Source organism: Prenolepis imparis, unplaced genomic scaffold, assembly GCF_030444845.1.
Source record: "Prenolepis imparis isolate NDT839.2.m4 unplaced genomic scaffold, iyPreImpa1.0 SCAF_11, whole genome shotgun sequence".
Classification (NCBI taxonomy): Eukaryota; Metazoa; Arthropoda; class Insecta; order Hymenoptera; family Formicidae; genus Prenolepis; species Prenolepis imparis.
The window spans coordinates 4,638,298-4,663,773 of record NW_028141169.1 but is presented as its reverse complement, the minus strand read 5'-3'; the positions used below and the strand labels follow the sequence as shown (position 1 = coordinate 4,663,773).

At 33.3% G+C, this 25,476-nt stretch overlaps 2 protein-coding genes across 4 annotated transcripts in view; one reads left to right on the top strand and one right to left on the bottom strand.

The window, feature by feature from the left end:
- The window catches only part of Dpr12 (defective proboscis extension response 12), a 258,892-nt gene that overhangs the window by 204,820 nt on the left and 28,596 nt on the right, over positions 1 to 25,476 (bottom strand). The window contains exon 1 of one of the 3 annotated variants that reach the window (XM_083050445.1): positions 4,895 to 5,660. The exons of the other annotated variants lie outside the window; for them this stretch is intronic. The gene's annotated coding sequence lies outside the window, so the exon portion shown is untranslated. Of the gene's footprint in view, positions 1 to 4,894; positions 5,661 to 25,476 lie in introns of those variants that run through there. 3 annotated transcript variants of the gene reach the window in all.
- The window catches only part of LOC145942934 (uncharacterized), a 206,574-nt gene continuing 182,573 nt past the window's right edge, over positions 1,476 to 25,476 (top strand). The window contains exons 1-2 of the mRNA XM_083050102.1: positions 1,476 to 1,578; positions 7,037 to 7,129. Of these exons, the coding sequence (XP_082906228.1) occupies positions 1,476 to 1,578; positions 7,037 to 7,129 (196 nt within the window). The remainder of the gene's footprint in view (positions 1,579 to 7,036; positions 7,130 to 25,476) is intronic.

Genomic DNA, 25,476 nt, shown 5'->3' with positions numbered 1-25,476 from the left:
TATTACAATATTTTTGGAGATATTCGCACAAATAATAAATGCATGAATACAAATATTTGAGAAAGTCATGCATTTATGTAAAACGCGATATTTTATATGTATATGCCTCCATTTAGCAATAATGACTATAATGACACATTTTTCTCTTGTGTTTTTTTATCTTTATAAGTATTTTTTTATAAGATATCTTTTTCGCTATCCTTTTTTAAAAACACAGTATTAGACTTTTATTAAAATTTCTGTGGCAATTTCTGCAAAAATATTCTAAAGTTATAACAAATATTTTATATCATAGGATGATATGTCTACATTGTCAGAACTCTCTGACCACGATTGACGCCGAAAGGTCCTTCTATAGGTCATTCAGAATATTGGAAACAGGGCAAATTTGTATGGAGCTCAACACGCGTTAATTCGTACACAACGGCTCGTTACTCCGAAACAGAGAACGGGTGCTGTAGAAATGGTGAAATTTTGAATTGTTAATTAGCCTTGTAGTACCTTGAGTTTTGACTCTCAGTCTCGGAGGAGACTCGTAACACGCGTTTAACGTACCGTGTACGTCTTTTATATCCTCATTAAAATGCAACGCATTCTTATATAGTTGCGAATTGTTATCTTAACTATCTTTCTCTCTCTCTCTCTCATGTTGGTGATCACATTTATTCTTAATATAAATACTGCATTTTTTAAATGTATCTATTTTTGATGTATAAAATTTTATTATGTTATTATGATATGAAAATAACATTTAAAAAGTGTAATATTTATATTAAACAGTATATATTAACTTTTTGTAGTAATTTTATATTTTTACAAAGAAATATTTTTCAAAAGTAGTAAGAAAACAAAAATAAATTTAAATTTTATACAAGATATATTTTTCTGTCTCGCTTTTCTTTTGCAACTATAAAAGATAATTGCCGTTGCCAAGCTTGACATAAAATATATTTAGATTAAAATAGAGCTCTAAAGCCACAGTAATGGGTTCAATGGAGAATTGTTAGATTAATCGTATTAATACAAATTCGAGTGCGAGAATCAATAATTCAGCGCATTGCACTTGTTGTGACAAATTAAGCACCTATTAAATTTACTTTCATCTATAATTCAAAGTTTAAGCAGCGCTCGCAATTCGCTTCGTCAATAATCGCCTACGATCGTATTCGTCGTCGTTATCATATATATTGTCGTCGTCGTTATCCGGCTCTTATCGAAACATGCTGAGCGCGCGGCAGAATGTCCTGTAAATTTCGTCGTTCGCGCGAAGTGATATAGCAAGAAATTTTTCCGCGCGAAGTGATATAGCCAGACATTTTTCCGCGCGCGACGCGATGGAAATCAAATCCGCGTTAATGCCGCTTCGTGCGTATAGCATCGAGCCATCCTGAAGAATAAAACGAAACCTGGTTCGAACAAGTGACCGCGTTTTTCAACGACCGTTCAGCGAATCGACGAGATATATCTCGTCGTCGATGGCCCTGACACTACCGAACCGTCGATCAAACTTTCAATCTACTACATCGGAACTACTGCCGGAACAGTCCTCGTCATTTAATTCGGTCATGACTTTCACGAGTAATAAGCCAATTAGGAGAGACCATTGTAATATATTCGTTTGAGCAGCTGATCAATTACGTTTTTCGTACTCGATATGTGCCAAATCAGAACTTCGTTCTATCATAGATAAAAACGGAATCGCGTTTGGAGTATTAATCTACACAAACAAGACATAAAAATCGATTTATCATATTTCAAAGTTTCCTAAAAAATTTTTGAAAATTTTGTAAAAATTCTTATTGTTACATATGCGTAAAATAATAAAACAGATAAATGAATTTAATAACATTATAATAATATTAATAAACAGTAACTCTAACCATCATAAAAAAATTAGAAATTGTAAATATTTATAATTATATAAGTAACAATATATCATTTTACTTAAATATATACAAAAATATTAAAAACATTATAATATTTCATAATTCTTTAATAAAATTTGCTTTTCTTTCGTAATTATATTTTGTATTATATTTTAAAATGTTATTCCGTGAGCTGGCCTATCAATTTGCATAAACTTATAAATAATTAAAAATTCTAACTTTATTTTCAATAGTTCTATATAGTTATTGATAATTTAAACAAATAATTCTTAATTAAACAAAAAAAATGTCTTAGGAAACTGCCCAGACAAAAAATTTTTCAATTTTTTAAATATTGTGCTTGTAATTAAAACTCTTTAGAAATTACATACATATACAAAAGTATACAAAAACTATTTTTAAATAAACAGAACTGGAAATTCGATCTGCGTCTCATCTTTGTATCTATAAATATGCCTTTCTTGAGAAAAATAAATTATTTGAAATATATTTTAATACTGGCTAATAATTAGAACATTTTAGAATGTATAAATATGCTCAGAACTATACGAAAATTATATTAGAATAAATAGTATTCTCTCTCTCTCTCTCTCTCTCTCTCTCTCTCTCTCTCTCTCTCTCTCTCTCTCTCTCTCTCTCTCTCTCTCTCTCTCTCTCTCTCTCTCTCTTTCTTTCAAAATAATATTATATTAATCAATATTTTTTGCTTTTAACAAGTCTTTTTAAAACTCACGTAAAATTATAAATTATTGAAAATCTAAAATACCATGAATTAAAAATCTCGCAGGATAAAATAAGATGCTGCGCAACTTGGCACAATGTCAGTTTCTCTTGAGGCATTTTTTTAATTTAACGGTTAAAAATTTATTTAGCCTATCAAGAATCATAAAACTGTTGAAAATAAAACTAAATCTTTTAATTATTTTTGAGTTGCCATAAAATAATACACCAGCTTCATATATATGTTATTGCATATTTACTATTTTAGAAAAATAAAGAATATAATTTAATTTCTTCTATTCCAAACATTAAAAAAAAAAAAAAAAAAAGAAAAATTAATTTATGTTAAACCTTTTTATATACACGAGTGCAAATTAAATAAAGAAGAGCGAGATGTTTTTTGTTGGAGTAGCTATACTTTCTAACGAAAATAACTATTTAATTACCCACGATATGCGATTGCGCATCGGGAAATAACGATACTTCGTGATTTGTTCGTTCACGGCGTTACGAAGCAAAATTGGGAGGCTGAGTTTTATTAACGAGCGACGATATACGATCACAACGACCTCGAGATACATCATCTCTTGTCGGTTATGGTTATTGTCGTTTATCAAACTGTAGAGGATTTTATGGAAAGTCGTATTAAGAGAAAATATCGTATGATAAATGATCAGAGATCAATGCCGCGCGCGAGACAATGCGAAATGATTGACAGATCGATGCATTTGTTTAATTTATCAGTTGCAATTTTGAAAATCATCATCGCGATTTGTTCCTGCAAATTATTCACGATTTACCGCTGGGACGTCATTCCTCTTTTTATTACGGCGACAGTTAACGTCGACGAAAATGCATAACAGTTAGCGGACAGTCAAACGTTAATTTGTTCGCTTGTTAATTTGAACAAGTTTTGAGGAAGCGATAGAGCGAATAATCGAAAGTATAACGCCATTTGCAAGTGTAATTTATTACTCTGACAATGAATAACCATTCGTGCATAATGCTCTTTCATATTTCATATCGCGATGATCATGCATTCATATTATTATACAACGTAATCAATCGCTGATTAAATTTTATGTACCGCAGGCTAAACTAATTTTAAAAAGTATTATTAGTTATTTAGTAATATATTCATTACATGATTTTAATGGATTTTTAATCCGTTTATTTAAAATTATATCGCTAATAAATTTTGTAGACAAAAATGTGAGCGTAGATCGGTATCGATAAAAATATATATCATATTTCTTATAGAAAATAAATTTTTCTCAAAAACGAGGAAAATGATTTCCTCGCAGTAATATTATTATTTACGCATTCATTATTAATGCGAAAATGTACGGTATACTTCCTAAATAAATGATATATTTATAATAAATAACTATGCTGTACACATTTAATTTTAGACCCTAAAATATGATAAGTCACAAACCAAACTAATAAAGAAAATTAGAAGATTAGATGATTAATAAATTTCACATATAATTATTCAAAAAGAACTTGCTTAATATAAAGCAAATTATTACGCTATATTAATGCATCATGAAATTATAAAAGCGAAAATAATCGGAATATATGCAAACAATAAATACAATATTTTTCGATGAATTATAAATTCAATTTTAAATGCCACTTTTTATTCCAGAAATAAAAAATGGCATTTAAAATTGAATTTATAATTGATCGAAAATTGTGGTTGTATTTTTTATAATTTGGTTTCATAGCTTTAACTCTGACATAGTAGATATATCTTATTGATCATACGATATGCAGGTCATGCCAAAACGAATCACCGCATCATAATACATGATACATAGAAATATTGCATTGCACGATGATTAATTTGTATGTTTCATGAAATAGAAAAGTATCTTTAACATGTAATCGTTGCCGATATTTACAGAATCGTATCGATATGTTTCTCCTCTTGTTTTTATCGATACACGTATTACGGTATTAAACATCGCGATACGTGCTATAATTATATTATTTTAGCATAATATTGTTGGTTATTAATTATACGTAATTATACGTATAAAAATATTAAATTATGCACATCCATAATAGTATCCGTTAGTGCTATTATATGTGTATAAAAATACTTTGCTAAAAAAACGGATTTTGACGCTTATTATATTAATTAGAAATAACGCATCGACGCCGATGCGAGGGGCAGAGAGAAATATATACATCAAAACATAATGACGCAAACAACGAGAAATCGTTGTTAAAATATGAACAAATAAATCGATCACGCAATTATAACGATTGAACTCACTCACCGGAGCTGACTCGCCCTCTTTTCTCGCTGGCTGTTTCACTGCTCGAAATATTTGCGCGCCGCAAGTTGAGAGTCACTGCTTTCTAGCTGACCGCTGCCGTTTCTCCAATTTTATGCATTATTTTTTGCGTGAATACGAATCGATCGGAAAAACACGGCTAATTACGACCGACTGCCACGTGTACGGTGTGTCGTTCCGTCGATTAATGCACACACTCGGCATGTTACGGACGAATAAATAACGCGAACATAAAAATATTCATTGTTATGTACGTTCGTTATTGTTGCATACACTCCCGACACTCGCCGATATACACGAGAAGATTCAGAGGTACGCGAAGGCAACTTCACGCAAGTACGCCGACTGTAACGGCCGTTCCGAGGCGAGAGGTAACTCGCACTTTGGCAATCGAGCAGTAATAATACTTTAATTCACCGATCCGCGGGATATATCCCCAGTGTTCGATCGCACGCATGATATTGCGTCTGAATAAACGACGCCAGAACACGAAATACGGCATATCTTTGTTCTGCGTCGCGAAATGGCGGCGGGAGGGGGGGGGGATTGCTCGCCGGTCGAGAATATCGCAAGATATTCGCTATTAAACGCACTCCGTACGCGATAATTAACACTCCACGGCGATCACGCGTTATAAGATTCACTCCCGACACTCGTTCGACGACCGAATTTCACTCCCGACCGGAAAAATACTGCGCGAAACGCGGAGCGAGAACGAAGCTTTCCGTGGCGCGCGACGAGTACCGCGAGACTGTGAACTGTGACGAGGACGAGTGACGAGTATGACGTAGTAGCCAAGAAGGAGGACTACGCGAGTAAAAAAAACGCGCGCCGGCCGGCAATGCCGCGCGAGGTGAAAGTCAAAACAAAATAATACTGTCGTGTACTGTGTTGTTACTATTCTAAATCTGATTTTGAAACTGGAATATTTTTATACATATATCAATTATTCCGAATGTATATAATACTCGTCCTGATTTATTTTATACTACGCGAGTCCTTAAAAGTAACTAGCGTCATAGATGTATGAAACATATAGATCGCCCGCGGGCGATCTATATGTTTCATACATCTATGACGCTAGTTACTTTTAAGGACTCGCGTAGTATGAAAAAAGATAGCGATATCTAACAGACGGTCTTTCTTTTTCTATCAAATATAAAAGAGATTTCGGAAATTACATATTTAATAAAATGATTTATACATATATTTTGATTTAAATATTAAATTACAATAACATTTAAATCAATGTATGTATATATGTATATAAATATATATATATATATATATACATACTATATATATATAAATATATATATGTATAAATATATATTATAATTTATCGGTGTATAATAATTTACAATTATTAACGATAAATATATGTATGCGATAACAATTTTATTTTGGCTTTCAACTTGTCGCATAGCGCGGTGTGTACATACATTAATAGTTTGTTTTCACTAGCGTAGCTAGTAACCTCACTTCATAGCGCTGCATACGTTACTATAACTCGAAAGCTCGGCAAGATCACTTCGCATACATTTGCTCCATTTCGCTCGCATTCGTTTCGTGTGTCGGGAATAAATTTCGCGTTTCATAAGTGTCGGAAATGTCAACTCGAGCGACAAACGAGTGGAGATCTTGGTTTAACTAAGAGGTGAGAGTAAAATTAATTATTTCTTCTCACGTTGCGAATCGCTGTTTCGCCCAGCGCTCCGAAGTGGACGCTTTGAACATCGTACGTTTCAATACTTTCGTCATACATTTCCGGGCGTGTCGTGCAAAGTGTCGGATCGATAGAACGAAGATTCTTCTTCGTGTATTTACTCGTCTTAAGTGCATTAAGTATCGGGAGTGCGTGCGATTAAATACGACGCGAGGTTATATCGTATCGTCCGTTTGGCGGAAAGGATCGGCGAGACGAAAATATGACGATCTTCGATCAATCAGTGAGTCAATTCATTTATTATTATATTTTGGATGAATAATTATTTTGCTCATTACATGATGCTTTTACGGCGTTATAATATTTAGCATTCCATTTCCTCTACTTTTCTTTACTACGATGATTTGTTTTATTCAACGAGGTTTGAGTCGAGATTCATTTGTCCTGTTGATTTTCAGTGTGTTTTCTGGATCGATTACGTATCAATTCGTCGCAAGTGAGTGTCCAGCAAAATTGGCGGCAAAATCAGCGAGGAGATCTTCAGTCAATCGGTGAGTAAATTCATTTATTATCATAATTTGGATGAATTATTTTGCTCATTACGTGATGGCTTTACGGCGTCATAATAACGACGCTTAATATTTGACATTTCCACATTTCCTCTACTTTCTACTACGATGATTTATTTTATTCGAAGAGGGTTGAGTCGAGTTTCAGTTGTCCTGTTGATTTTTTTGCCGTGAATCCTCGCTATTTTGATGAGGAAAGCACGGCAACGTAATCTGACTACACACAACTCGTTTCATGGGACGCTGCATTTTTTTTAACGATCACGCGATACTTTCGCAATGCGTAAGCTTTGTTGCAACAACGTCGGTCTTCAATCATGCTTTAATCCGTACAGAAAATCGCGAATTTACCACATTTCTGCGAACATTGATTTATACAAGGTCACATTTTGTCTCTTATAGGAAGCAAATCCTCATAAATCCACTATTTTAAATTTCAATAAATTTTTGCATATTTAAAATAATGTGTGTGTGTCCAAAAGATAATTTTTATTTTCGATTAAAAAAGAGACTTTTTCTTATTTGAACTGAAGCAAAAATCGCAAGTTTTTTTTTTTTTACAAAGGTTTTCTGTGGATCTCAGTAATTATTATTATAGATCAATATTATTATAAATATACAAGCAATGAATTTTTTTAATAAAAATTGTAATTTTTCTGTCAATTATACTGCACTGAAAAAAAAGTTGTTAACTTGACTAAAACATTCAACTAAATACTATTTTGTTAATTGAGAACATATAGAAATATTTAAATTAAATACAACATATTAAATTTAACAAAACGTGTATTTGACTTAAATATTTATATATGTTCAATTAACAAAATAGTAATTTAGTTGAACGATTTAGTCAAGTTAACAATTTTTTTCTCAGTGTGCCAACATTTTTTCTCTGAGAAAATTAATATTTATAAAAAATTTTTTTAAATTTGATTATTTTTCGAATTACAATAGTTACACTGAGAGAATTTTCTCTTAGAATTTACGCTGAAAATCATGGTAATCGTGGAACAGTATGATATGGAAAAAATTTTATGAGAATCTCTTTGATTAATATTTATCACAATAAAATTAATAATATATCTATCACAATAAAATATAAAATATGTTTGATTAATTTTACTATGCAGTTTAGTAAAATTAATCAAAATTAATCACGTGTTTTATATTTTATTGTGATAGATATATTATTATTTTTATTGTGATAAATATTAATCAAAGAGATTCTCATAAAATTCTTTCCATACCATATTGTCCCACGATTACCATGATTTTCAGGATAAATTCTAAGAGAAAATTCTCTCTATGTAGTTATTTACAAGTTGCTTGCAAAATGCGTATAAACTTCTCTAAAATCGGAATTTCTAGAATTTGTAAATTAATATTTTAATTTCTTTATCAAATTTTGAATAACGTTCTCTGTATAAGAGAGACTTTTGCGGTGAATAACCCCTGTACGTACACATTCACGAGGCGGCTCCCGGGTGAAATTGGTTTGCGACATTTGTTAAATCCAATCAGTTATCTCCGTCAAGTGAATCGCGAGCATGTCGCACTGTGTTCGTCGTCGACGGCGTCGTCACCGACGCTGCCGTCGAGCTCGTTTTCGCGTTTTCCACGCGAAATCGCGGAGAAAGGCGCCTAGTACGAAACGAAATATTGGATTAGATAGATAAAGGCGGCACGAACAGCAATATGTAATGTAAGTCATCAGTCGGACCGCGAGCACGCGATGCGGAACGCGGGGAAATATCGTCGCGACGCGACAGGAAGGCCGAAATGCGCGATACACGGGGAAAGATAAGGGTGAAATTGCGTTATGGTCGGCAACCAGGTTTGCGAGTCGATGCGTTTTATCGCCTTCCGCACGGTATTGCACTCGAATTTGTCACTTTCCCGCGCGTATGAAAGCGGTGATTAATTAGACAGTTCATTAGATTCAATGAGCTCTGCGGATGTATTCGTGGTCGTACATGAATTTGTATTGAAAGCTTGTAATAGACGTGAAAATTTGGATGATGATCTCTTAACTGGGACAGCTTTCTTTTACAATATTAAGTTTTGCGTTATTGGATTTTTCGTTTTCTTTTCTCCTCTCTCCTCTCTCTCTCTCCTCTCCTCTTTACTCCGATTAATTATAAAAATAATTGTGATAATAATTAGTTTCTTAAATCTTGAAAATAATATCGACATTACGTAAAAAGTTACATATACACTAATCTTTTGCAATTTGCAGTGTAGTCACAGAAACAAATAAATAAGTTTCTCAATTGTTGTTAAAAATAATTGCCAATAGAATGATTTTCTGTCAAGTAGAAATTAATTTTTGTTCATTCGTATGTCTTTGAAGTTAGCTTTATCCATAAAAACATTTTGCACGTACAAACATCAAAGCTCACAAAGCTCCGCGTGGCTGCGTCAATTTTTAACAACGCGATATCACGACGCACTTTATCCCAGTTGGGCGTAAAAGCATTTTTTTCCACAAAATCTGACAGGAACGTGGGCGTCCGTAAAAAGCAAAAAATTCGGTGGCAGTTTTCGCAGAAAGCGGAAACGCACATACAGAGAGAGGGAGAGAGGGAGAGGGAGGAATCCTTTGGAGAAGGCCGATTTTTGATGCGCAAAGCAATCAAACGCCATCGCGGATTATACCGTTAATTATTCCGTCCGGCTTCTCTCTTATCATCCGCGCGTCTATTGTCGGTGTTATCCGACAACTCTCCGTCAACGTCACGACAAACACCGCTGCGTGGTATCGCGTCACATCGAATTATCCTTCACGATATCGTTTCTCGCGCTCTCTCGATCGTTTACCGAGGCGAGGAATCACGATTTCCACGCGATCCTTTCCGCTTTTCACGCGGGGCTTCCCCGGTTAGGGTGTCGCTCGCGAAATCATGATCGACGTTTCCGTTCTTCCGTACCATCGATCACCGTGATACCGGGTTAAAAGGAGTGTCTCGTTAAAAAGGCATATAGCGTCGAACGCGCCAAAGTCGCTATCGGGGAATTTGTCGAGAGAGTCGAGCCAGTGCGAATGGCGTGTCGGGGATTTGATCGACGTTCCCCATCAAAACTCCAAGGGCCCCTCTCCGTAGAGGAAGCCTACGCGACGAGGGACCGTCAGTTTATTAAAAATACATGTATTTCGTCGGTCGGGACTCTTCGGGGGTAATTGCGCTCGAATATTGCGCGGCCCTCTTTCCGTCAGTAAAAATATCGTCATTTCGCCGAAACTTCGTAAGATTTATATGGAAATCCACCAAGGACACACGCCCGCCACTGTGTGATTGCGTGTAAAATTATTCTGCCTTAGGAGGATTGTATCTCCCCCTCTCACTTTCTGACTTTGACTCTCTCGTGACTGATAGCCCAAACGAAAATCGTTACTCGGCAAAAAATGTCGAGATTTTTCTTCACTAACTGCGTTTTGTAAAAATACATCTAGCGACAGAATATGCTTGGAATTTTACGCATATTAAAAATCGATGGTCGCAGAGTGGTTGCACAGTGTAACTGCAGGATTGTCGTTCTCCGAATTTTAAAAAATGAAAAAGGAGGAGATGCGTTTAAAAGTAAATGAGTGCTTTGTAAAAATATTTACCATATATGTATATTGTTTACGTGGTTTTGCTATGTGATATTTCACGGGTCGCGTGGTTTGTTGTTTTGTAATTCTCTTTCAGTCTACTTAATAATTAGGTCCACATAATAATTTTGCGGTGAAAAATGAAATTATTGAAAATAATAATTTAAATTTCTCATTTTCTCATAACTTTTATAATTATAAAAATATAATTATAGATATTTATGTGTGAAACAAAAATACTTTTTCTTACTAGAGGTTCGGATTTAATTGCAATAAGATTATGAAAAATGATTTTGATCAATTAGATTTATTTTATAAATATTTGTATATTACGTTACATATATATAGTTTAGTAAATAATTTGGTTCTTAAAAATGTTTTCAATCTTATAATAACATATATAAAATTAAATAGAAATTTTTATTTTTAATTCGTCAACTTTTTTCTGAAATTATTGTTAAAATTTGCAAATCATATGTAATCAGAACACATAATGTTATTGGAAAATGTGTAATATGATAAATGATAAAATACTTGAGTAAATTCATGGCAAATAATTTTTTTACGGAATCATATCGCCGTTGCTGCGTTAGTTTAATCGGTTTCCTGTTATACTACGTTGGCTATCAATACCATATCAAACGTGACACGCTAACAGGTACGTAATACTTCGTGAAAGTGGAAAAAAAATGATTTCCCTATAGTCAGGCGAAAGAAGTTCTGCAAATTCATTCTTTCCATAGTGATTTATCATTTGTTCCGCCGTCATATTTCATTGAAACTGTGTGTGGGTGTTGTGCTATATTCCTTCTTTCATGTATTTCTATATATTGTACCATACGTATTTGTTTTCGAAAAATTGCACTCTAGACAGTTATTTGAGAATAATAGGATTGATAGGTGATGCCACGTTATAGCATTTCATGAAAATTTAGAAAGTCAAACGATTAAATTCATTTGAAAATGTCAAATATGTCTTGTTAATTTATATATAAAATTGATCATTTATCCTTATACGCAGACAAATGCAGGGATCAACTTTCTGTAAAAATTGCACAAGTTGCTTGAGCACTTGATTTAAATTAACGATTCATGCACTTACATTCTGCTTCTCGACCGTAATCTTTCTATTCAAAACCCTAACAATAAGAAATGCTTCCTCAGGGAACCGCCATTTCTGAAGAAGCGGAAATGAATGCCGTGATAAGTTAAAAAGTAAGCAATGCATTATTCAGTTTTATTAAATCCTAGCGGAAGAAAGGAGTTTTGTATAATTCGACTCTATCTTTAATTGGATACCTTTCTCTTCTTTCCTCGATATTAATAACGTGACGTAAAAGAAATAGAAGAACAAGAGAAAAATTTTTGAATCGTATACCTATATTACGTAAAGCTTTTAATATAATTCTCGATACCTTTATTCACGTTTGTAGAGTTAGCGCGTATTGTGCTATACACATACACACATATATACACTGCAGTACATGTCTCAATTTCTCAATTTGAGTAAACCTATCGACGATTTTATTACGTTCAATGGCTAGCACTGAAAAGTTAATCGTTTTAAAGTTACGAAAGAACAGAAACAGAAAATAGTGGTAGGAAGGAAAATGGATAGGGAAGAATATATTGCTTTTTGGTGATTAAAATGATTAAGAGAATAAGTAAGAAAAGATAAGCTTCTAATTTAAAGTTTGTTTCACTTAAATTAAAATTTACTACTTTCTGTTCTGCAATTTGGAAACCTACTACAAGATGTAATTATTTATTTAAAAATAAAGCTAATGGAGATAAGAGAGAGAGAGAGAGAGAGAAAAAAGATTAACAAATGTCTCGTCCTTAAAAGCCGCTATAGGCCCCCTTTTCCTTATACGAAAATACGCCTTTGTTTGATGTTGGCGTATCTGTAATGAGAATCAGTCGTAAGCGCAGACCGCCGTCGACAATGCTTTTAAACGGTGCTACTTAAAACGGACGAATGGTGGAAAAAAAATAACATTTGCGTGCGACCATGGTATTGATCTTACGCAACGAAACACGCGAGATGTTCGCGACTTCGTGTCGTTTTTTGGTGCATGACGCGCGGATTACATTCGTTTCGTTTCTCAAGCATGACGTTTCAGTGACACGTGTTTTCCGCTTGTGTTCGCTTTCGGGGTCTTGGTCGAATCCAATGGCGATATATACGACAAATTTAATTAAAGTAAGTAGCGGTGACGCGCGATATTTTATATAGGATATGTTTCAATTGTGTAGGTATATTCGGTCATTTACCTTTAATCTTGTAATTGCAAAATTAAATCTGAGACATTTTACACAATGTTTGATCCCATTTAAAAAAAATTTCTCTGTAAGATATGGAAAGAAATTTTCTTTACGATTAATATATAATTTATATTTTCTTATATAATTTATACAAATATCATTTAAAGACTATATTTATAAAAAATTTTTTATATTTAACTTTGTTTATTCTATTTATTTAAGATTTAATTAAACCCGCTTATTTATGATAAAAACATGGCTTAATTTTTTTATTTAATTACATTAAACTACGAATAAACTCCAAATATGTATCAATATTTGATATATATTGAAAATTACTTATAATTTATCACTCTGTCTGCTGCTCGTATTTATATACTACTCTTATTTTTTGACAAAGTTAAACATGATATCGGAGGTGTTTATAAATATTGTAATAACATTGGCATAAATATTTATATCATTATTCGAAAATATTTGCGATCCTTGATTTGCATAGCTATGTTAGTCATATTCATTTTTTGAGAGAGTTTCAATTCGTTATGAAATAGAATTTATTGTTTATTATACAATACATATAAAATGCCCCTTCAATGGTTTAGTCAATGTTATATCTGGCTTTCATGGAATTCTCATGTTAGATTATCAGTAAATATAGATATCTCTTAATTTTTCATGAAACAAATGCAGTGGAATTATTCAATATACTTTTTGTGTATATAAGTATATTTACAGAAAATGCTGTGCAATGGTCGCAGATGCACGACTCATGTAAAATTAAATATGAAAAATACTATAAAAAAACTTTATACGCGTGTATACGCGTGTAAAATATATTTAAATCTAAACGATGATATTTAATACTGCAATGCACACGTTATTTTTTAAATAAAATATACTATTTATAAAATATTCTGTATATTGTTTCAGAAATTAATGAGTAACTTTTTCATAAATTTATACATACATTGTAGGTTTTTAAATTATATTTTTTGGAGAATCTTGTGTTTTCTCAACATATACATATATGAATTTAAATTCTATTTCTAAAAGTGGGTAAAGAGAGTTTTGTAAAGTAGGAATAATGCTTATCTTGAATAATGATAGAACTTTTGAAAGATCTTATAATAGAATCTCTCACAAGTTTATGCATTTCTTAATTCAAGATTAATTGAATTTCGTACCTTAACTGTTAACTTGGAAACTGCAAGAAAAAGTATTAATTATGGTGATAAATTTATTTATTTATTTTTAATGCTTTGAGAATTTCTTAAATATTATTCAAGATTTTCTATTTTTCTCTTTTCTTTTATTGTTTATCTTAGAACATATTATTGAGGTATAAAATGTATGCGTGCGTGTGTGTATGTGTGTCAAATTATTTTTGGAGACACTAGATTTAGCTATGGATGTATTACATAATTGTAATGCACAAAACATATGACCAAGATTTTTCAGTAGAGTTACACTCTGTTACTTGCGTTATAAATAATGTATAGCAGAAAATGAGGGAGCGAGAGAAGGAAGTATAACCGGAATTTTTATGGGTGAGTTAACTTCTAAGGGACTTTCCATTGCAAATGGAGTAAGTTTGGTATAATGCATACTAAAAATTTATAGAATAATTTCGATGACATTCGAATTAAAAATCTTTAGCTGTAAATGGGGTTTCAGGTTATTCGAATAAAGACATTTATCTCTGCATTTGATCCAGTCATTTGATAGTAACGAAAGAAAATCAATTCGCTGTCACGTAGTTTTAACAATGCCGATTTCTATTTTTTTAAAATATAGAAATAATCTCAATCAAGTCTCAATTAAAGTCCTCAAATTATTTTGCGTGATAAAATGCGCAATTTACATTTGAATAATTGCTACGTTAATTGGCGGGGATTTGTAGAATAAAATATTATAATAACTCGTTGCGAGAAATACGTTCTATTATTCTTACGGTATTTGATCAGAATAAATTGCGTGCATTTATGGACGTTTATTTGGATCATATCTATAATGACTCTCTATATAAACGCATCTCATATCGTCACGTGAAAGTTTTAACATTGCAAAATGTATTAAGGCGTGAGCGTTATTGAATGGATTGTTAAATTTCAAGTACAAAGGTGTTAAGCGTATAGCGCGATAGAGAATATATATGTCATTTTATACCAAATTCACTGAGCGTGCACAAAGCATACGTGGAATTAATCAATACATAACGTATAGTTTTTGATTCTCGGAATTATACGAAAATCGTTTGCGACGTATCGTGTCAAGTGGAATCGCATATTGTAATTCGAAAAAAATATTGCACGTTTGAATTTTATATATTTATTCAGAAAATTGAATGATTAAATCAATTATTTTATTCATCTCTTATAAATCTCTCTTGTTCATAAACGTTTATTTTTTCAAATTACAAATTAAATTGTGTTTTAAGTATCTTAATTTTAAAATAAATACTTAAATAATACATAAAATAATTAAAATGAACAAGCGAGCGAGGAGAGATGCGGGATATAATTCTGCAACGATAATCGATGCCGTTCGTTCATACATAAGCAGTTATAGCGCAATGAATTCCTTCGGGAATGACGTCGATAGATCGGATATATGGACATAGGCGGCGCATTAATAACCAAGCGATATTTGCATTACATGCACGTACGACCGCAATAGGGCTCTTCAAACCCATGCTCATTTAACCAATTTCCGCTTATCAAGAAATATTAATATTACAATTTGTTTGTGCGCGAATAAATTGGAATTATGTGATCGAAGAAAAAAGAAAGCTTAAATGTAACACTTTTGATCCGACAGAGGAAAAACGACTCATATAATGATCATTTTTTTATACGATACTTTCTCTCTCATTTTTTCTGATTGTTTCTCGCTCTCTCTTTCTTTCTCTTCCTTCTAAATTCTCTTCTCCATGTTCTCTTTCTCTCTTAACGACCGAAATCACTGCAGTGGAAGCTGCAATCTGCTATACGTGTCGCGTTTAGACAGTATGCACCGATTGTTTCGTTTGTGCCGTGGAATCGACGTTTCTCGTTGCAACTGCCACATCCATAACTGCCATTGGAAAACTCAACGTTCGCTTATAACTGATTCCACCTATCGGGATATCAACGTCATAATTTACAACGACGCTACGACGACGTGACTAAATCGCTTAAAGATATTTCTCGATAAACAGTATTTCGTTCTCGGGAGGAAGAGCGCTCGACGCGTTATTTTGCGGTTGCAAACCGTGAGATGCATTACGGTCTGTAAGAATTTATCATTTGGACTGCAGGAAGAATCGATCACTTTGGCGCACACAAAAAAACCGAGAGGCGGAAGCGGAGAAAAGACGTAACGCGCGCGAAACCATATATCCGCGTGCTGCGAAAGCCAAACATCGTACGTTTGCTCCGAAGGAACAAATAAACTTTTTTTTTCTTTGAGAAGACCGATTGCCCCGAAGCATTTCTCAAGACGTAAAACAACACGCAGTAACAATCTTTCTCGTGAATAAAGGGTAACAGATACCCCAAGGATTATTTGCTTAATACGAGATAAAACGCATTTCGGCACAATTTTCTCTGAAACGATGAGAATGATAAAGATCACTACTTTATTTCGCAGTTTATCATATATCTGTCAAGAGATAAACATTTGTAAAAGTTGTACATACAAACAAAACAGTTTATATGGGAAGAAAAGAGAAATATATGTGAATGATAGTATATCTATAAATATTTGTTATATAACTGGTGTAATAACTTTAAAAAAACAGTACTTATATAGCTTTCAAAATAGCCAACATATATTACGCGAAATTATTTGTAGACATCAAGCATATGCATAAATATTTATTATAATTTACAATGCACGCGTGTGCGCATATCCTCGAAATTCTCAATTTATGACACGGAAATTTACGTAGATGTTTGGGTGGGACAGTGCAAGTTGATTACGAGCAAGTTTACCGTGTGAAAGCGTGTTATCGGTCGATTGATGTTCCGGTGGAGATTTATTTACAATCAGTTTTGATCGGTGAAACGCATCGTTACGGAACTGTAGTCACGGATTTATTCTTTCGAACAATATCGTTGCAGGCAGGGACCTATTAACGCGGCTCTCGTTCGAAACAGCTCGACTCGATTCAGCTCAGCTGAATGTAGCGCGACGTACTTGGCAGACCATTAGGTTAATTACGGGCAAACGTGTAATGTGCCGACGAACTCTGCAGTCGACACGGTGGCGATGTCAACGAGATACTTATTGTCTGGTAACGCACCCGCGCCCCCGCAACTATCGCTCTCTCCGCCTCCTCGCCTGAAAGCGAAGAAATTACGGGATAACGACGCGAATTTGCCGTCGCTAAACTTGTTGCTCGGCGTTTGCGAGCCAGTTTTCGAGGTATACAGAGAGAAAGAGGAAAACGTGATGAATATAAAATACGATTATAAAAACCGTCGACGCGCGCGGACAGAGCGGATGCCTGTGCGCTTGAAAAAATTTGTCTCTCGTTAATTTTGGGCGTAAAAGCGTTGACAGAACACGCAAAAAAAGGAATTAAAATAAAATTTTTTGTCCCAAATTGTACATGCTCGAGTTTATACGTAGTTGTAATAATTATACGTTTGTAACGCACGCGTATTACATATAGCTGCGCTTTTACACGCAACAATAATATTGCATCAAATCCATTTCATGACCGAAGAAATATCTGTTCCAAAACTGAAACATTATAATGTGATTTCTACGATTTAAAATTTACTTCATATATCTCATTATAATTGTAGCAATGTGCAAATAAAATTGCAGTTGTTATGAAAAACATATGAGATATTCTCTCTACATTTTTGTACGTAGCAAAGCTGCCAAGACTCCGTATCTGCGATCTATCTCTAGGGGTGGTGATAAGTAACTGACGAAATTGTAACGACTCGTGATTACCGACAATTTGTACGTGTCAGCCGGCAAGATCTCCACTAGGTGCCTTCCGGTAAATAGCTCGAGAGCCTAACAAGTAATGATGGAGAATTAGAAACTCAATTATACATCTTCGGGGTATGCTTTTAAGTGCAATAGCTCTTCGCAATTTTCCCTGCGGGATAATCCACCGTATTCTGTTTGTTCTGCCAGTCACGGCATTGCCTCGTTACGTACTTGCATCACTTGGCTTCCTTGCAATTTCTCTCAGTATCTGTATAAAATAATTATAAATCACGTAATATCATACGCTTTCGCGTTCTTCTACACGTAATAATATATTATATTGAATGCATGTACGTACACAGAGCAGCAAATATCTTTCGTTTTTTTCTTTGGTTTTGTTTTTTGTTATTTCCATTTATATCATTTATTTCATAACGTCATTTAATCGTTTCTCTCTCTCTCTCTCTCTCTCTCTCTCTCTCTCTCTCTCTCTCTCTCTCTCTCTCTCTCTCTCTCTCTCTCTCTCTCTCTCTCTCTCTCTCTCAATATTTTTTAATATAATTAAAATTAAAAATATTTTTATATACTTAAAGAATTAAAAAAGTATATCATTATTCATGTTTGCAATTTTGTTATTGAGAGTGTTTTATTTTATTTTGGGATTAGTTTATTTTATCTGTGTTTTAATTAATATGCTTTGATGCATTTAAAAATAATTTAATTAATTCCAAGATAATTGAAAAATATTCTTCAAATATTAACACGAAATAAATAATTTAATTTAAAACATAATTAACTTTGATAAGTTACATATTAACTATCAATTTTTTAAAAGTACAACCTGATATTGTTGTGTGATTTGTGAGGGGCTAAAAACGAGATAAATGCGATTTGCATATCGTTTGAACGAATATTTTGGATGAATACGAACAAAATCGAAATTCGATACAGTTGCCAATCGATAAAATAGATACGAGCGATTTTACTCTTACATGAGAACAATTCCGTATATATATAAATTTTTAAATTGCACGTTTGGAGAATTTAACTTTATCGGAAAGCAATAAATCATAACTTGTCGTAAAAATAATACTTTATACATCGTATTTCTTTTTTTATACAAAATGTATATTAATTATAAAAATATATAATTTCTTTCTTAAATAATATATCATGTATCTTCATGGACTTGATAATCTGAAGTATATTATAAATTTTATATATTATTTATACAATATATATAAACATCCAATACTATTGATTCAATAATAAAATGTTACCCAACCATTATTTTTTTATTCAAACAAAGAAACAATTGGAAGAGCTATCGCATTTTCTCGTCGAAGAAACTTGTTATATGACAGTTACGTAACTATTAGTAGTAGTGTGCATTTGTTACGGTACAACTAAAGCACAGGATGCATTGTTTAAATGTAAAGGGAGATACTTGAACGCGCATTTGATAGACATATAATACGAGCATATGTGTGGAAACGTGATAATACATATATATGTATATACATTCATACTCTCGATATAGAGATATATGCATAAGCGTTAACACAGAAAACGAGCAGTAATGGGGTGCACCGATTTTTTGATCATGCAATCAAAACTAATATAATTATAAAAATTTATTTTCTAGAAAAAAAAAAACAAAAAGTACAGATGTAATTAAATTTTCAAATAAAATCAAACTTTTTTTATCTTTTATTATCACGTAATTTTCTGTTATTTAATATTTTGATTTACGATACCACGTTCATTTTATATTTAATTATAGACTGCAGTTTTAAATTGTCTTTAGAACTTGATGTCGCGTATAACAGGATACTTAATGGAATTTTCGAAATTCATCGCGTCAAAGCGAAATCGCATTGTAATCTAATCTATCAGCTATTGTGGCGTAATTCCACAGAAAATTCGATTGTTAAACGATCCATTAAACGTCAGCATGGGTAATTTTAAGCAGAAATGTTTTTCTATAAAAACGACAAATTAGTAATAAAGCAATGTAAAAAATAACATTAATTGCGTGTATATCAATAAATCGCGCCTTTAAAAGAAGTATCACTCTCAAGATTATAATTTTAAAGATTTATAGATAATAAAAAATATAAAAATAATTTTGTTTTATTGCATTAAATTTTTATGAGATATGTGTCTTACGTAGTGCATCTTTGTAATGCATATAGTGTGACACGTATCATTGGATTACATACTTCATATAATTAGATTAATAAAATAAAATTAATATTTTCATACTCAAATTTTATGATGATTAAAAATAATAATTAAAAGTTATGCTCTCTCTATAAAGGAAAGAAAAGAGAAAAAAATTTGGTACGAATTGTTATTTGTAGAACTGCGAGAGGCAGTATGCTTGCAATGATGCATGATGTCTCTATCAAATGCAATACGAGTAAAGCTCTAAAGTATTGGAAAACATTGTTGACTTGATTTAGCGAAAAATGTGACTCATACATTTTTCAAAATAAACGATTTAAAATGAAACAATTTTTGTATTATTTGAAATTGAATTGTTGGTATTGAAGCTGATAATGGAAGATCCAAAACATATATTTATAAATTAGTTATTCTGTTCGAATTATTTATACATATTGTTTTTGTTTTACATACTCACTAAGCTTGAAAATGTTAAGTATAATTGTAAATTGCTGAAAAGTATCATTGGTAAATAAAAGTATCCAATGACATCAAAGACATAAATGTTTTCCATTGCACGTTGAATCGGTTTTATCGATTTTGTTTTTAATTTGTGAGATACATATGTATATTGTGTAAATGAAATTAACTAAAACAAACACAATTAAAGTTTTTAGTGCAAAAAAATTGTTACAATATGTAACAATTTGATCCGTGTATCACTATTGAAATCGCATGTATTCTGAAACAGTATTGCATTATTTTTTATTCGACTGTATTAGTCGCATATCGAAATGTTATGTTAGTCGTCTTACTTGCCTCTCGCAGATGAAGCGGTACGATCGATAATTGAATAAAAAGTTATGCGAAATTGTGTCATTACAGCAAAAGGAGCGAAAGCGGTAATTCACTCGTTTGCGCGGCAAACTAGTTGCTCTATATGTAAATTGCTTGTTCTATATGGAAATGTTCGCCTTTCTGTGTAAATGCTGCGATGTTACAACGTGCTATAGTAATATGCGTCGAAATCGCGAAGATTCGTTAGAGTCGTCGCGCTAGTGACAGATCGTAAATTTGCGATCGCGATTATTTAGGCGGGGCGACTGAGGCGAGGGCAGCGATTGTTTCGTGAATAATTCACGAGACAGTTTGGCAGGACGGAGCGGATTGACGGATATTAATTTTTTTTCTATATCGATACGAGACACGCCTATCCTCTCTTTCCACATTTCCATCTATCCCTTCGACCGTTCTCGGTGCCGACTCGGTCTCGTCTGCTAAGCGATGTCGCATCGTTGTTCCCCAACAATAATAGGAATAATTAACGCGGATATCGTGAAAACCCCGATACGTGCTCGAGTTAAAAGAGTGACGAGACTTCAAAAGCGATCGTAGCGCGAGGGATGCGGGCGCAGAGTTAATCGGATGCGGGGCGGTGCGGTGGTGGAAAACGCGCGCGTTATTTCGAGAGATCGTCGATCTATTTCCATTATTCCTCATCCGGCGACGAAATTGAGTGCACTAGGTATATCGGGGAGACGTGATTTACGACGAGCATTGTTTGCGGACGTTTATCTGATTCTATAAGTCGTTCTTACGTGAAACGAGTTTCTTGATTGGAGTTTACCTTTGTACGGCCAAGGGAAGTATCCTTCTCACGACCGGATATAATCGAGTCGAGCTTGGAGATGCGTTAAAAATCTGTCTCAACAGCGTAGTAATAAAACTGTTATTAAAAAGAAAGAGAGAGAGAGAGAGAGAGAGAGAGAGAGAGAGAGAGAGAGAATGTAATATAAAATTGTTGATAAGATTAAATAATTAACGCATAATTATTTGATCCTTTGACGCATATTTAAAAGGTCTGATGAATATGTTAATTATCCCAAGATATCCAAATAAAATTAAAAATTGAAATAACTACAAAAAATAGAATTTTCAGTTCTAGCGATTTATTAACTTTTATACTGCGCTGATAAAACGTTAATAAGTGATATGTTTAATATAGTATCGATCTTTTACGTCTAATTCATTCCTTATTCCGACTCTGTAGCGCATAGAATCACGCCTGAGAAGCTAGATCTGACGAGAAATTCGTTCGGCATAGCTTATCCGGGTAGAAGGTAGGCAATAAAATTCTAAATGAGACCGACGAGACATCGCATTTAACCTCCAGGGGCTCTCGGCGTCGCCTCATAACCGTTCCTTCGGCAGATGGAAAAGCGAGTTCTAATCCGATCAGACTTTCTTTCTAGCCGTCGACAAATTGAATGCAATCACCAAGAGCTTCCTTCTCCTCGGCGTTATAAGAGCATTTTACCTGCGCAAATACGCGCGTGCAAGATCCACCGAGAACTTTGCCAACTTGGCAGCGAACTTATGCGCGACGTTCGATCTCCGGTGCCGAAGGAGATATGTAAAGATAGGTGGTAAGCGAAAGCTGGCTAGAGTCGAGAAAACGAGCTAGATAGAGCGCTGTCGCTGGGAATGATTCCAGGAGGATGGAAATGAGGGAGGAGGGCGGACGACTCGACGACAAATGACAGTGCTTTCGTTTCGCGTAAATAATAACCATTCTTGGGAAGAGAGACGAAGGTGACGTAGAGACGGTGATGGTAGGTCGGAGAAACCAAATCCCTGGTGAATAAGCGCGCGGACGTACGTAATCCCGTCACTGCCGCATTAACGATATGAAAGGAATATTGACTTACTGTTTCTGGAGTACGCGGCCCACGTAATGGAGATTTACCGGTGAGGAGCCTGGTTGACGAGAACGACGATGACGACGACGACGACGACGATGAAAACGATGTCGACGTCGCCATCATTCTTGTTCTTTAATATCGCGGATAATATATTTTATGCTTGTATAAGAAGACGTCGAGTGCTTGCCGAAGAGAAACTTTGTTAATCGAGTCTATCCTTTGCCTTTGGTCGAGCGCGTAGGTTCCACTTCACTTAGAGATATACTAGCTCTTGCTAGCGGTGCACGGATTTCTTATACTTTTTCATCATTCATGCAATTCGTAAATATTAAACGGGAAAGACAAATATGCGTGCCGCTCGTTATTAATCCTCGTCTTCGTTTCGCGTGGACAATATTTAGATGACGAGATAGAGTTGTGCTTGGTAAAAAAACGCGAATCGCTGGTAATGGCGAGGATGCTGCGGAAATTTAAATTACCGCACTCTGATGTGCGAAGCGTGCCGCAAATTTACATGAGAAGCCTCGCCAGAGCCATCTTGAAACGGCTCCCTCACGTCCTGGGCTAACAAAATTTATTGTCGTCGTGGGATGAAAGATACAAGTAAAAGAAAGAATAGTGTCTCGTATACTTGATGTATGACGTATGACAGATGTATCATAAAAATGAAACGTGCAATTTAAAAAAAAATATAGTTCTTTTTTAAATAAACTGATAACATTTAGAGATAAAATACATATAACTATTATATCTATATATTATTGAAATTATTGAAATTATTTAATTACAGTGTTTTTAAATTTAATCGCATTTAGTATATATGTACATACACATATAAATAAGAATTTAAATATATAATTAATTATTAAATATTCCGAAACTACAAATATTTAAAAAGGAAGTTTTATCTCTTTTAATCTTACATTAATCCTAGAAGTAGGTATATAATTCAAATCTCTAATAATAATTTGTTACTTTAATCCCGGAGCCAATAGAACATTCCCTAGACTATTATATAATACATGGCAAGTCAAGCAGGCTGTAATTAATTCGTGAATGTTTATCAGTTAGTTGGCGATGGCTGTTTAAGCAGGCATCTGTATTCAGACGCACTTCTAGGCGATATCGCTGAAATATATAGGAGATTACTTTACTATGATCACGATATTGTATCTGCGCGTCCACCTGTTCGTGTATACGTAAAGTATATACGTCGGATACTTCGGTCGTCGACCAGCAACCACATACCTTTCCCAAGTATCACATGCTGGAGGCTGTACGTCAGCATTTGGCAGCGATCCGACATTCCGTGGATATTGAAACATGCCAAGAATCGTCGGAAGCTAGCAATTGCATTTCTTTGTGTTATGCACTCTGAAATAAAGACGGCGATTATATCATCGCCAAAAACCTGTTATGTTAACACCATCGAATAATAACGCATCCGCGAAAACAATATACGAGAGAAAGGGAATGACTAGACTTTCGGAAATTAAGACTCTCGAATCAAACAGCCTGTTGCGTATCTGCTTTTTCGAATACTTTCAATCACAGATTAGTATTTGTATATGCAACCCTGTTGCATCAGCGTATCACGAATGGCTATAAACTTTATTCGGATGGGTTTAGTAGTCACTGTAATATTTATATTCACACATGAAGTGATTCGTATATGCATATGACACTTTTTTGAATAAAATATATTTCAAATATTTTACAACACTAGAACAACACAAACGCGCGCTACGCGCGCGCCATTCTTCGGTTTTATGTTAAAAAAAATGATATTAAAAAAAAAATAATATAAAGTTTGTTTAAACTCAATTAATTTTTTTCACAGAAATTAGCTGATTACAGCGTTAATGTGCTAATTAAATTTTAAAATAATAATATGTTAAAAAATTTAAATAGTAATATATTATAAATAATATGTTATAATATCTTATTCTCGATTAATATTTTTTGACAGAAATCAGCTGATAACTGTCAAAAATATTAATCGAATTTAAAGTATTATATAACCAATTATTTAATACATATTATATTATTTTAATTTTTATAACATTATTTTAAAAATTAATTAGTAAATTAACGTTTTAATCAGCTGACGCTTTAATCATATATGTCATGTAGAGCTTCAATTAATTTTTTTTCAGTAGTAATATAAGACATTAATCAGACGTTGTGATTGCTCGGTAGATACACTGACAAATTATCCAAATTAATTATTATACAACAAATTAATTATTTTTTACAATAATCAAGCTTCAAATACACAAGACATCTCGAAAACATTTCTATGAATACGAGAGAGAAAATATTATTGCGGAGAAAGAGACATTCTCTCTCTCAATGTCTCTTAATCAGCTGATTTTTCTGTCAAAAAATATTAATAAAATTTGCTAATTAAATATTCTAGCTTACCTATTTATATTTATATTGTGTATGTTTATAATTTGCTAATTAAATTTTAAAATAATAATATGGTAAAAGTTATAAAATAGTAATACGTTGTAAATAATATGTTATAATACCTTATTCTCGATTAATATTTTTTCTTTCTAAAGCTATATCTTTTCGAACGAATCTCCTTCGAGTTTTAATTAATTATTAATATTAAGTCATGTATGTATATAGTATCGCGCGCGCTATTGGAATGAAGTTGCCGATGTAGAATA